Genomic DNA, 13404 nt, shown 5'->3' with positions numbered 1-13404 from the left:
ACCTGATTAGAAAGCTAGACAACACTCTCAACAGTACCAACGGAGATTAAGATATTATTGATAAAGATTGTTATTGAGACTTTTTGGTGAACGAACTCCCGGCTCCAGAGACCCGACCCACTGCGGGATGCCGCGGAGCGGATGGATCCCCCGTTCATTGCTAGCCCTCCGTTGGTTGACGGTTCTGTTTGCCGCCATCAGCCCATATTTTCCACTCCCTTTGTTTACCCTGGACTAAACCTGGCTAGCCAAAGGTGAGTCCGGCTTGAACACCCCTGGAGCTCTCGGTCAGGCTATTGGCGGCTTGGTGCAGGGGAGACAATCGCCCCCGACTGCTTACTAGCCGGGTAATTTTCTCTGGCCGTTAGGTGATTTCCGAGCAGTGGGTCGGGCCCGTGTAGTTTAATTACTCAATATCAGAAGCCATTGATGTTGGCCAACATCTAAGACGTGCGGAGCAAAGGGAAGACCCAGCGGCGGCGCTTCTCCATCAGTTCTGCTCCAATTCCCTGGTCTTTCAATGTGGTGATCCACGCCCGGCGTTTCACATTGCGATCTCATTTCGCGGTGCGCGAACGAAATCGCTGCTGCCTTCCCTCGGGCTTATGTGTCATTAAAGTTAAGGCGCTAATCAGGGAAAATCTTTACGACTGTTCATTTCCTTAGATTGATGGTTGCTGATGGATCACACTATCTGGCTCTGGGGCCAGACGCCCCCGAACGCTCGTTCTCCTTCCCTCGCCTCTTATTATTCTGCGAAGTTCCTTCTTTTCTCAGCTTCTTCTCTCTTTGTCGCTCCTTTGCCATTCTGTCTGGAACAGCAGATTCTACAGCCTGGGATTTGAAATCCTGTCCATTCATTCTTACTGACCATTATTGTGTTGACTACACGTCCTGTCTTTACTGTGATTCCACGCCATCTCTTGGCCGGCAAAGAGAGAAAGACATCCATTCTTTATTTCATTTCTTGGCACCTTGTCTGAGACACTTTTCTCCATCTTCCAAACATGAAGTATCAACGCCTCGCCTCTTTGGGCTTTACTGCCCTGAGTGCCGTTGCGACGGTCTCTGCCAACCCACTGCTGAACCGTGAAGCTGAGGGTCAATGCCCCCAAGGCTACACCCAGAGCGTCTACTACAAGACTATCACTCTCCAGCCCTCCTCTACTGCGCCAACGGCGCCAACCTCTACGCTCGCCAGTGTGGGTGAAGGCCAATGTCCCGTTGGCTACACTCAGAGCGTCTACTACAAGACGATTACTCTCCAGCCCACTTCAACTGCATCCGTCGAGCCAACCTCTGCTCCCGCTGTTGAGTCAACCTCCGCTCCCGCTGTTCAGTCAACCTCGTCCCCTGCTGTCGAGTCAAGCTCTACTTCGGTTGATCAGGTTACTACTCTGCACTCGTCTTCAACCGTCATCGTGACCGAGGTCGTGACTGCAACCCCTGCGGTCGCCACCACGAGCTCCGCGGTCGAGAGCGTTGCACCAGTTGCCACCACCTCCGTTGCCGAAGCTTCCCCTGCTGCTGAGACTAGCGCTGCTGTGGAGGCTACCTCTTCCTCTTCCTCGGTCGTTGAGGTGACGACCAATGCTGCCGTTAATGCCGCCGCAACTACTGCTGCCGCTGAGCCTACCTCTGAGGCTGTTACCCCTGAGGTTATAACTACTGAAGCTGTCGCGACCACTGAAGCTGCTGCCCAGCCTACCCCTGAAGCCGCTACCACCGAGGCTGCCACTAGCCAGGCTGCTGCTGCTGCCGCTACCACCGAAGCTGCTACTACTCAGGCTGCTGCTACCACCGAAGCTGTTGTTCAGTCTACCTCTGAGGCTGCTACCACTGAGGCTGCCACTACCGAAGCTGCTGCTACCCAGGCCGCTGCCACTACCGTCGAATCCAAGTCTACTTCTTCTAGCTCAACCGCTGCTAGCGCTGCGACATCGTCTGCCTCCAGCTCTAGCTCTTCCACCTCTAGCAGTGCCCTGAGTTCCGAGTACTCGGGTGAGGCAACTTTCTACGGCGGTAACGTCTCGGGTGGAACCTGCTCGTTCACCGACTACACTATCCCCTCTGGCCTCTTCGGCACAGCACTCTCCTCCCAACGCTGGGACAACGCAGCGGAATGTGGTTCTTGTGTCGAGGTCACTGGCCCTAGCGGTACCAAGATTAAGGCCATGGTAAGTCTCATCTCCTAAGCACTGCTTCCCTACGTCTTTTCGTTCCTGTCTCTAACAAACTCCAAGGTTGTCGATGAATGTCCCGAATGCGATTCCAACCACCTCGATCTCTTCGAGAGCGCCTTCTCCGAGCTGGCCGACATCTCCAAGGGCGTTATCAGCATCGACTGGGAATATGTTGCCTGTGGTATCACCTCCCCGATCGAACTGGTCAACAAGAGCGGTACCTCCGCCTACTGGTTCGCCATGCAGGTCGTCAACTCCAACTTGCCCGTCACCAAGCTCGAGGTCAGCACCGACAGCGGTAGCACCTGGCAATCCACCACCCGTTCCTCCTACAACTACTTCGAGAACCAGAGCGGTTTCGGTACCGACACCGTCGATGTCCGTGTCACTGCCGAGGGTGGTTCTCAGATCACCGTCAAGAACGTCAGCGTCTCGTCTGGCTCGTCTGTCACTGCTTCCTCTAACTTTGAGTAAATTGGTGATCTGACCCGACTGACTGGGTGTTTGCGATGACGGGATATGATGTTGTACTCTTCTTAAAATTTTAATTCTCTAGAAGTGTGTGTGCCGGGTTTGGTCATGCTTCTGCTTACTTGGTGTATTAGCGCTTTGTTTGGGGGCTTCTTCTCACAAATTTAATATTCTTCCTGTATATACTTATTTCGAAAACCTCTTAGGTTACCACTATTACTACTTATGTCCAAGAATGACACCGTTTATGCCACATACCGCACCACACCGCACCACCTAGACATAACTTCCCCCTCTCTAGCCACGTCTACTTAACTATACTACACTATCATATAAACAAATCACACTATCATCTACGACCCTACTCAATACAACTCACTGCACAACATATCTCCAAACCACAAATCACACTAGTTACCCAGTCCCACTACTATATCATATCCCCTTTCTCGAACCCATACCCACATCTATCTACCATCACAAAATCGCCATTAAGTCCAGCCAAACCAAGGTCATCATCATCCCCTTCCTCTATCGAGCAGAAATACGTTGTAAACATCCAAGTAACAAGTAACCAATCAGCCAGCCAGCCCCCACCTCCAGCCTACTCTTTCAATTCGATCCACTACCAGCAAACCAAAATACAACACCACGAACAAAGAACAAAAGATCAGGAAAAAGAAAAGTGGTCCGCCAAACGTTATATTCATCACACATACACACAGGGTGTAATCACGTGATGGCATCATTTATCAGTGCAGGAGTCCAAATGGGACATGACATATCAATCAGCGACGTTTGCGAGGTAAACCATGACAGTTACTGAGATTGGTGATGTTGTGTGGGCGGATTGAGACTGCTAGGGTAATATTCTTACTACTTGTGTATGATGTATAAAAGTGGAGGCTCGGATATTATTATTAAGGTAGTAGTAGTTACTAGTAGCTAATGGTGGTGGTGGTGGTATCATCTATGTATTATTAGGTGAATCGAGCTGGTGATTGGTGATAACGCTGTGGGGAGGGGATGATGTTGTTGGTGTAAAGAATGGGAGCACGGGTTTGAAGATATTAATAAGTTGTGTATCTATGAGTGAACGAAATGGAAAGGGGGAAAGAGACACCAATACTGTAAGAGTCCTAGAGTGATCGGTTATGTATGTGCTGCATGTAATCTACTACTCTACTGGTTCCAGTGCAGGCAGGACAAACCACGCTTATGTTTGATTCCTCGTCCGATATCTGCTCTGTTCGCAAAATCATTACTAGAATCATACCGAGATCAGACTTGAAATGAGCTTGCATTCCGATAACACGCCGTGGTGTCCTAGGCTACATGGCCATCGGATCATCCACTCCCAGCCATAGTTTCGCCGTCCCATCCTTAAGAATAGCATACAGAAAAGAATCACAGCAGGGGTAAAAGCAGATACGGGGAAAATAGAAACAGGATACCCACCCCAGGCTAGGCAATTAAAATAAAGATTGGAGAACCACATCGTTCTCCCTCACAACAAAAACCGGACATCGTAAGACTGTACCTTGCAAATAACTGACATGGAAAATAAAAAGTGGAAACAGGGAGAAATCAGGCAAGGTCTGTTCAATGAAAGGGAAGAAGCTGTTAGGATAAAGTGTTAAAAGGGGAAAAGGAAGAGGAAAGCAAGCGACAAGATCGGTGCTGTCTCATGCCTCCCAAGGTAAACAAGTCGTAGCACATGTGAATATAAAGAAACGAGATAATGCAGTGATTCTCACACTACATTCTCTGTACGCACAGTAATGCACGTTAGTCGAGATTAAACCTGGCCTTGGTCAATGTCAAGGGGCTCCAGCTCCTTCGAGTCTTCGTAGTCTTCGAAATCAAGGCCTGCGTCGCGGCAGCGCTGCAACCACTTCAGCGCAATGTCACCGCGACGGTTGACTTCGATCTTCAGTTTGGAGTTCTGCGAGCTGATTTCGTTGATTGCATGGCTCGTGGTCATATTGTTTTGGTCCCAACGTTCACTCATGGCTTTCTTTTCTTCGTGTAGTTGGCATATATATTCGATTGCGCGTTGCAGAATGGCACCCTTGTTCTTGTCACAGTTGGGGACAAGGCGAGCGATCTGATTGATGCCCTCATTGATCGCCTCACGGCGTCGCCGCTCCACTAAGTCTTTATTAATGGATGCACTATGAAAAGTGGAGAGGGGGAAAGATTGCTGTACCTTCTTTGTGATTGTTTTTCCGAATCTGATGCCACTCAGGAGAACCTACAGAAGGCTTCTGATTCATGCTCTGTGCTTCGCGAGCAGCGTAGACGGCGGCAGCAGTAGAATTGTGACCATGTGCGGAGCCGATAGCCTGGCCCATATCGTCTCCAAACGTCAAGCCATGGGCGAGATTGTTGTCAAAGGTCGCATCAGGGGGAGGTGGGTATTTGTTCTGAGGGGTGTGGGCGGCGAGTGCCGCCTTAGCAGTGAGGGCGTTATCATCCGAGATACCGTTTTGGGGACCAACATGTTGCAGGATTTGCTGGTCGATGTTGAGTTCTGTCGTAGCACTTGGAAGATGCGTGTCATAGGATCCAAGAGAGCTATGGGCGAAGTTCGGCTGAGTATCTGGGGCGGGAATGCTGCCGTTGCTCCCATTGGAAGATCGATTCAGACGCTGGGCATCTGGACCGGTGCTATCGGTACTGTCGCGCTTTCGCTTGGCCGTAACACTACCATCGGTAGCACCCAACGACGGATCAGACATCGTTAGGTATGTATGATATGACTGCCCTGTGCGTAACGGTTAGTATCGTGGCGCGTCATTTAGGGAGCCAGCCACCACCTTCGAAGCGCACTTACCTGCTAACGATAGGGATTCAGTGAAGTTACCGGAGTTTCGCTCCAGCTCTAGGGGCCTAATCGGAGAGATTAGGCGATTCCCGTTAACTCTAGAAGTTCCGTTAGTAACCAAGTTGCTTTTGCACGATCAGTACGGTTCAAGATGGTGTAGGAAATGATCCGGTGGATGAACAAAGCAACACTATTGCAAGGGGGAAAAACGGTAGCATTCATTGAATTGCGGGTGGAGCCATTGGATAGTCCCAGTGAAGGGCTACAGTTGCTGGGGTGCACAGGTGAGCCAGATCTGAACGGGTTATGAGCTAGTAACGCGTTTGCTGACGCGCCCACCTCCGCATCCAAGCAAGCACCAACAAGCACTGAACACAAGATGAACGGCGCGACCACCAGCAGAGATACAACTACAAACGAGAGATGACACTGAAGTGAGGGCAGTAGCACGGGCACATGAGGAGATGAAGAGCAAGTCCCTGAGATGGGAGCGAGGTCGGCGACGCGTCGCGAAGACGTCTTTGCGACCGATGGAAGCGGGAAAAAACAGCATCATCATCCTCGGCCATCGCCCGACCGGGCCATGTCGGAGAAGGAGAGGACAAGGAGATTTGCCAAAGCAGAAGCCATAATGCTATGGCGATGCTGATGGCCGTGGAAGAACCGCGGAGCAGACAAGAGGCGACAGAGAGTAGAGGGGCACAGCGCGAGCGAAGGGGAGGAGAGGGAGAGCTGGATTGATTACCTTGGGATGGTCTATCTATCACCTGACAGCAAGTCACCTGCCACGGGCAACAACAAGAGGGAAGACACCGGTTCGATCGCAGAAGCTGGAGAACGAAATTTGTTCACGAAAGAAATGGTCGGGATCGAAGCATCCACATCAAAGACAGCGGACGGATCGGCTTTGAAAACAAGCAAAAAGTTGTGGCGGATTTTACAATGGAAAAAAGGGATACATGGAGGAGTAGAGAGAGAGTCGAGTAGAGAGGGACTGCTCACGTGGCGAGGGACGAAGGACGAGAATCAAAGAGAGGAGAACCGCCCGCTACGGTGACCCAAATGGACCCGAGGTGTAAAGTAAAAGAATAATGTGAGCAGTATGTAACGCCAGGCCGATCACCTGACCCCACCCTCCTCAAAAGTCAAAAGTCACGGAGTATTGATAGTAACTAACTAACTAACCAGTTGGTTAATGTTATACTCGCCGTGGTACTTGCTGCAATGTATATAGTAAGTAACTCAACTTCTACCTCCAAGAACAGGGCTACTGTAGTACCTTATCCAAAACAGACAATAAAAGAGAAGGGGAGGAGGGTTATTCTGAGAATCACTTACAGTAGAGTAGAAACCTACTAAACTTACTAGTAGTAAGTAAGCAAGTCTCTCTTGTTCAAGTGAGGCCAGCCCGGAATCATACCACCACCGATACCAACCATTTTCTGTAAACATCATTCTCATTGAGTTTATTTTTATTTTTTGCCCTGGCACATTATCGTCTTCCTATTTTCCCTTCACTCACCCCCCCACCCCTTCACCTCCGTTCCAACCGGTTTTCCTCTTCCCCATTCCCTCCTTCTCCATCACAAAATTGTCAGGTGCTGCCATCCCGTGCCCCCTCCTCACCCAACTCCTCAATCAACAATTCTGATTGGTCGGTAGGCCTCCTCTGTCCCGGTGGTCGGAGGAGGGGTTCACCCGGAATCACGTGGAACCCGGCAGCCCTCTTGGCTCGAAAGGGGAAAAGGGGACTGATTGGTGTCCTTTCTGACTTCTCTAGTGTCCTGCGATCGGTCTATTCAAGAACATACAGTAGCACTGATCGAATGGGAGGAATATCCTGTTATTCCTGCAGAAGTCCATTATTGGAGTGGAAACGTCGCTGCGCCGTGGAGGGTGCCTGCTCATCCCGGTCGGCCCGTCCCTTCCAAGTAGCAACCAGTTACTGGACAGTACTTAGTTACAACTAGTGACTATCTATGGAGTACTAATGAATTATTTCGAGTCGAGTCAGCACCAAAGTCTCAAAAGAGTCACTACGGTGGTGGCTTGTCTCTGATCCCCCCTCCCCTTAGCCGCCGATCTCTTTTGCAGTCTGAACTTTCTATGTATGTCGTCATGATCTGACTGTCCAGTCATCCACCTGCCTTTGCACCCCCTGTTTTCTGCGAACGGATCATAGATACTATCAGTGACTTCCAATCGTCAGTCTACAAAGTACTGGTGGTAGGGAGGCCCGCAATCCACCCTCCATTTGGCATGATCAAGCCACGATGGGCCTCCATGCCCTGCCCCATTGCGCAGCAACTCTGTTTTCTTTCGAACCAACCCGGGTCAATTCTCAATCTTTCCAAGGCTGTCCGCTAACTCCAACCGTCACATGTGTGCGCAATGCAACCTATCAGATCCCTCGTCGCGATCTCTACTAGCCTTCTCCTCACTAAGATGGCCGCGCATCCTCCGAAATATGCTACCTTTCCTTGCCTAGGGATGCGCGTCAAGGGTTGCATGCAGAGACGGGGGGGTACCCGACAGGAAGAGAAAAAAAGCCTCCTTCCAAGATTCAGCAGTTGACTTTGAGGAACTAGGAGTCCATCTGACGGGCGATGTCGCTGATCAGTTGGTCATGAGATAAGATGCTGGAGTGGATACTCTACCCTTAGGTACTTTAGCTTGCTGTAGCGATCATTGTCCGGAACCCTCTGATCATCCGGGGTTCTTGCCGCAATCGACCTTGTAGGATAGTATACATTTACTGTGTAGTAGGCGGGTATTCTCCGGAGAGCAGAAATGAGTCTAGATTCGCCTTGGTCGCTCCAATGCGAATAAACAGCCAAGTGACAATGACGAGTTGCCATCGCCTGTCACATGAATGATGGTCGAGTCTGACTGGGGCCAGAAGTGCCTCACATGATAGATCATGGCTCACTGTGGCAACTCGGGACTTTGGAACCTGCCCGTCTGTCGGTCGGTCGGTTGACGATATGCACTTCGCTCTCCGATAAGAAGCCCACTAGGTCAAAGGACAGGGTGGGGAGCCCAAAGCGCATGGAACAGAACAAGTGAGCGAGAGCCTGGTGCCCTGATAAGCTTCCTACACAGCAGGGGAAAGGGCGTATACACGACTTCCTATCGTGCCAGACAATAGATCCTTGGACATGCATTGCGACTCTTATTCGGTTTTTGTCCACGTCCAAAGCAACCCCAGTATACGATCTATGTGATTTACGAACGCCGACTCAAGTGACGCCATCTGAAATAGAATTGATAGGCAGGGCACCACTCCAGGCTGCAACCCACCAATGCCGAGGTGGCTTTAGCCTCATGTGCAGTTGGAATGTCATTTCAAAGCTTTGACCAATCCAAACACCATGCTGGGGTCTGCCGTAGTGTCGGCAAAACAAATACCTTCCGTCGTCGCACCCATCATATCCCAACACAGAATTTTTGTATCAAATGACGGTGCATCTGTCTCAGCGGCATCCGTATCGTCACCAGGGTCTCCTTCTTTAGAAGAAGTTTCCTTACCTGATGTACAGGATGGTGGTTTCTGTGTGACTGCTACGATAGCACTCGTGCCCGCGTATCGAGCTGGGTTCGTCCCTTCGGCACCCGGTTCTTCTCCGGCTCTATTGGCAAACACAATGATGATCTTCTTTCCGCGATTAGCATCATCGCCGTCGAAGTTGGTTGCATGGCCCATCTTTTTCCTGATAAGCGGCATAAACCGCTGGATCCAGTAGTTAAACGTGTCCAAGTCCGGCTCATCACCGAGCGAGTCGAGCTCGTCCCGCTCCAACAAGGTCAACCAGGCCATAGAAAGTATGACCAGCTCGGACTTCGTATCCAGGACCCGATTGGCAAACTCCCAGGCAGTAAAGGGAGCTTCGAATCGATATGGGTTGATGTCCATACAGATGCCGAAAGAGGTAGCTATCTGGGACTCCACCGAGCTTTGATTTGAGTTTCGGAAGGAGAGCTGGTGGAAGCCTTGCTGCGGGTCGCCCTCTGCCGCCCACGTCTCATCCGTGTAGTATAGGAACGATTTACGGTAGTTTAGGACGATGTCACCACTTTCGTCCACCACCAGCAGGGAGTTGTAGCAAGTCTCCCTGGAATCAGTTGAATCAGCCTGTTGGGCACCATCATCTGTGTAAATTTCCGGATAGCCCACACAGACTTTGCATTGTAAGCGTTTGGCCGTTTCTCGAGCCCACTGCGCTGAAGGACCTTGTCCAACGGGCTCTAGGAAGGGTCTTATAGCCTCCAACGAGGGGAAGTTGTATCCTGGCCGAATTAATGACCGTGCTGCTTAAAAAAAATCCGGGGGCGAAGGGAACCACAATCGATGTCGGTAGAGGTAAGAGCTCCAGGCTAAGACGCACTGAACAAGCCACCGAGCACAAACATCCCGAAGCTCATGCGTCGTGTGACATCCGTGGGGAGGACAGAGTAACACTTACCCGTCAAGGCCAACTCGGGCAAAATCAAAACATCCGGCTTCAGGAGATCAAGTCCAACCCCAATTCCAACGCCCCGCACTACCTTCCCGTCCTTGAGCAGCTCATTGGCTCTCTTGATGTTGCCATCGACATCGCCCAAACGAGGGGCAAACTGCAGCGTTGCTACTTTCATTCCTTGGGGCCGTTGATGATACAAACGCAGAAATGAAGGACGATAGATTTGAGCTGGTCCACAGCTGCTTGTAACGCGCAAAGTAATACTGGTATTGCAGATGGCGAGCGGAGGCCGCGTCAAATGCAGGAGACGGAAGCTGCGTTGGAAGGGTCCGACATGGATGGGTGCGAACACTTTGACTGCGAGGTACAAACGAGCGATGCACAGAACTTCACACCCGTCTTGGCTTGGAAAGAGACGGGGTGATTAGAAATAAATGCTTCTACTTGGTTCCCTTGCTGTGGCCGAAGGGAGCCTGCAGTAGCGAAGTATAGACAATTGATTAAAAGTTCTTGATGGAAGTGAGTGAAGCGAGAGACTTGACTGGACTGGAGAGGGGAGCTCCAGTGAAGATGTTTCCAGGTTCTGATTGGCGGAGAAGCAATGAGTTCACGTGATAGTCCCGTGGCCAGAACCCCAAAAAGACTGCCGGGCGACGTCATGGCACGGGGGAAGGCAGGCGATCAAGCTTCATTTTAATTCCATCCCAGGCCAATATTTAATCTAATTCAGACTCGGACTGCCTTTGTCCTTGGCCATGAGGGTGTCCTTCATCGCTCGCCCTGTCCTTGGCCGTCTTAAGAGAAAAAGAAACATTGGACCGTGCTGTGAGGGGACCTGCCAATCATTCCATCTGATCCAAGGGTCGGCGGTACCTGATTTGCTGCACAACCATTTTCTGGGTGGACGGATGAATGAATAGTAGTATGGATGGATGCAATACTACTCGGTAGTTACTCCGTACTAGGGAAATATTTTTAACTTTGGAAAATCGAGGTAGTTCTGGTCCGGGTTCCCGCGTTGGGTTGGAGCCTTACTTGGGCTATTGACTCGTTTATTGTTTCGAGTCGGGATCCGGTGGATAAAGGATGGGCCTCTGGGCGAACTCATTCCGCTACAATAATAAGAGCCATGGCCATCCTCTTTTTTTCGGCCTAGCAGTTGAATCAATTTTTGAAACCGTCAACTATACTACTCACTCGTTTCAATCCCACTGCATTCATTCTTTTGTGGGTGGAGTCACCTCATCATCGAGATCATCATCCTCCCTAGTAGTGAGAGAGCAAGTTGTGTATATAGGGAGTAGATACTAACTACTACCGACTATTTACTGACTGGGTACTTTCCTTTACTCCATTCCCATTCATTCATTATACCCCCGTTGGTTCCACCAGACAGTCGGAGAGGGCCATTCGAGGTCCTTTTCCTTTTTAACTTAACATCATCTTGACCAGCATCATTTCCATCCTTCCATCGTTGAATGTCGTGCTCAGATCATCTTCTGTCCCTTGCCGCGCCCCTTTTCGATCCTCACCCGCCAATCAAAGCCGCCCGCTGCGATCGATTCTTATCCTTGGGCCATCGACATCATTTCCTAATCCTCCCACCACAACGTCTCTCCTCTCCTCGTCCACCACGGCCTCTCCGCCATCTAAGCGCGCCTCGCGGCCCCCTCGGTCGTTTTCCTCTTCGAAAACGTCTCCTTTCGCCTCACAAACGGACCCTTCAACATCATCGCCCCCGGTTAAAGAAGCATCCCCTTATCCCCCGCGAGGCCTCCGCGTTCGGTGCCATTCCTTCGAGGCACATCCCCCCACATCCTCCGATCAGTTCACCGCAGCGAGCTCCTCTCAAGCACGATTCTCATATCGACGAAAGAGTTCCTGGATACCTCCCACGATCTTGCGCCCGCCGTCAGTGCGACTTGCAAATCCTGTTAATTACGTTCCCCGCAACACTCCGGTCACGGTACCCCATCTGTCGCAGCTCTCCGACGAGAACCTCCCACTTGACGCACACCGAGACGCCTACCCTTTGCTGACTATCCCCGAACGGCGTCGCAGTCGACCGATCCCATCCCCGAACAGTCTGGTGGTGGAGCGCAGCCAAGGGGAAACGGAGAGTGGACGCTCCAGCATCGCAGTGCCTCGCGGCCAGAGGCGCAGTGGCGCATTTGACGACCAGCTGGTGTTACGAGAAATGTCCGAGTCGGGAGTATCAAATGGTGCCCCGGAGGTAAAGAACCCTCGCGCTCCGGAACGGGCGCATCTGGGCCTCGATTTCGCGGTAGACGGACCTGGGCCGCTTCACGACGACCGGCCCCGCCACATCCAGTCGCAATCCTCGCTGCGATCACAGTCACACATTGCATCCGTACCATCCATTACCGGCGCTCAGAATGGCGGCGAGGCTGATGTGGCGGAGGAGTTGGCCTGGGGCCCTGCGCATCCGTGTTATCCTCACATCAACCCACATGTTCCGATTGGGTCTGAGGAGTACATGACCACCCGCATCATACGAATCCGGCGTGATTGGATGATCAAGGGAGACCTAGCTCCCACATTCTCCAACCTGTACCCCGAGATTCTGGACCCGCTATTACCCGAACAAGAGTTTCGAAAGGTGATCGCCACAGTGAATGATGAGCTCGTTAAGGCGTTCGATCCGTTCAGCCTTCGCAACTTCATCGACAGTGCGCTGAGCCTTCTGACGGGATGGATTTGGGAAGACATAGGCGCGCCAGGAATCAAGAGCCATCTCAAACGGGTGGAAGCGTGGCTGGAGAGGTGGAACAGAGAGGTCGGGGCCAAGGACGGAGTACATATCTGGAGTCTCCGCAGGACGGCGTACATGTCGCTGGACATCCAGATCCCGGATCCTAAGGTTGGCATCATCCGCAGTGAGGGAGTTCCATCGCTTCCAGGGACCCGGCCGAGCAGCGGCGTTTGATGGAATTCCCGCAAGATTTCTGTCAGATCGCCATCTGCGGTCTTGAGTCCCATTTTACATTCTCTACGACTTCCTTTAATCATCTACGCCTTTTTAATATGTCTCGTTGGGAAGGGGGACTGCATTCGAACTCCGATCTCCGAGATTTTATTCTCTCTCTTTTTTTTTTTTTTTCTTGTGATTTCTTTTGATACTGGACTCGCCGTCATGATATCCATGCCCTAACCTTGATACCCGCCATGTGGGCGTCAGTCCATGTTATCGCAATGTGAACCAGCGCTACGAGGTTTTGCTGAATTCGAAAGTACGGAGTGGCATGTTGCATTCTGTCGCTCCATGCCGACTCGTGGACAGCACATCCGGCCAGCACATGAGACGAGCATAGCACAACCTCTCAACCCTCAGTGTGTTACTGTCTGTATGTATTTAGGTGCCTATATGAGCTGTGTATATATATATATCTAGTATGCTCGACCGTCAAAGACCCGGAAAAAGCTTAGCATCGAGCTGTAGTCG

At 51.2% G+C, this 13404-nt stretch overlaps 9 protein-coding genes across 9 annotated transcripts; 4 read left to right on the top strand and 5 right to left on the bottom strand.

Annotated features, from left to right (window-relative positions):
* Positions 1–244: 244 nt before the first annotated feature.
* Positions 245–952, bottom strand: BO79DRAFT_228719 (uncharacterized protein; the record flags this gene model as incomplete). The annotated part of the gene is made up of 3 exons (XM_025683986.1): positions 245–339; positions 411–596; positions 832–952. 3 exons carry the CDS (start codon positions 950–952, stop codon positions 245–247), a joined length of 402 nt encoding a protein of 133 aa, XP_025539533.1.
* Positions 953–1007: 55 nt separating this feature from the next.
* Positions 1008–2657, top strand: BO79DRAFT_255351 (putative extracellular cellulase CelA/allergen Asp F7-like; the record flags this gene model as incomplete). The annotated part of the gene is made up of 2 exons (XM_025686128.1): positions 1008–2177; positions 2244–2657. 2 exons carry the CDS (start codon positions 1008–1010, stop codon positions 2655–2657), a joined length of 1584 nt encoding a protein of 527 aa, XP_025539532.1.
* Positions 2658–3865: 1208 nt separating this feature from the next.
* On the bottom strand, positions 3866–4302 carry BO79DRAFT_17554 (uncharacterized protein). Its single transcript, XM_025679809.1, has one exon. The coding sequence runs from the start codon at positions 4150–4152 to the stop codon at positions 3925–3927; it is 228 nt and encodes a 75-aa protein (XP_025539531.1). The 5' UTR covers positions 4153–4302; the 3' UTR covers positions 3866–3924.
* Positions 4303–4452: 150 nt separating this feature from the next.
* BO79DRAFT_148261 (putative HLH DNA binding protein (Penr2)) lies at positions 4453–5395 on the bottom strand (the record flags this gene model as incomplete). The annotated part of the gene is made up of 2 exons (XM_025678538.1): positions 4453–4805; positions 4864–5395. The coding sequence occupies 2 exons, from the start codon at positions 5393–5395 to the stop codon at positions 4453–4455; spliced, it is 885 nt and encodes a 294-aa protein (XP_025539530.1).
* Positions 5396–7820: 2425 nt separating this feature from the next.
* BO79DRAFT_209187 (uncharacterized protein) lies at positions 7821–8070 on the top strand. The gene has a single exon (XM_025682560.1). The coding sequence runs from the start codon at positions 7873–7875 to the stop codon at positions 8053–8055; it is 183 nt and encodes a 60-aa protein (XP_025539529.1). The 5' UTR covers positions 7821–7872; the 3' UTR covers positions 8056–8070.
* A 225-nt stretch (positions 8071–8295) lies between these two features.
* On the bottom strand, positions 8296–8733 carry BO79DRAFT_17545 (uncharacterized protein). Its single transcript, XM_025679801.1, has one exon. The coding sequence runs from the start codon at positions 8643–8645 to the stop codon at positions 8400–8402; it is 246 nt and encodes an 81-aa protein (XP_025539528.1). The 5' UTR covers positions 8646–8733; the 3' UTR covers positions 8296–8399.
* Positions 8623–10435, bottom strand: BO79DRAFT_237849 (putative protein N-terminal asparagine amidohydrolase). The gene is made up of 2 exons (XM_025684742.1): positions 9945–10435; positions 8623–9768 (listed from the first exon to the last, which is right to left on the bottom strand). Exons 1-2 carry the CDS (start codon positions 10114–10116, stop codon positions 8822–8824), a joined length of 1119 nt encoding a protein of 372 aa, XP_025539527.1. The 5' UTR covers positions 10117–10435; the 3' UTR covers positions 8623–8821.
* A 901-nt stretch (positions 10436–11336) lies between these two features.
* Positions 11337–12153, top strand: BO79DRAFT_266094 (uncharacterized protein). The gene has a single exon (XM_025686936.1). It carries the CDS (start codon positions 11420–11422, stop codon positions 11978–11980), a length of 561 nt encoding a protein of 186 aa, XP_025539526.1. The 5' UTR covers positions 11337–11419; the 3' UTR covers positions 11981–12153.
* BO79DRAFT_228716 (ERF4 family protein) lies at positions 12139–12888 on the top strand (the record flags this gene model as incomplete). The annotated part of the gene is made up of 1 exon (XM_025683985.1): positions 12139–12888. One exon carries the CDS (start codon positions 12139–12141, stop codon positions 12886–12888), a length of 750 nt encoding a protein of 249 aa, XP_025539525.1.
* Positions 12889–13404: the final 516 nt, after the last annotated feature.

The sequence above is a fragment of the Aspergillus costaricaensis genome, assembly GCF_003184835.1.
Source record: "Aspergillus costaricaensis CBS 115574 unplaced genomic scaffold BO79scaffold_16, whole genome shotgun sequence".
Taxonomy (NCBI): domain Eukaryota; kingdom Fungi; phylum Ascomycota; class Eurotiomycetes; order Eurotiales; family Aspergillaceae; genus Aspergillus; species Aspergillus costaricensis.
Note: the sequence above shows the minus strand (reverse complement) of the source record. Positions and strands in the feature narration are given on the sequence as shown.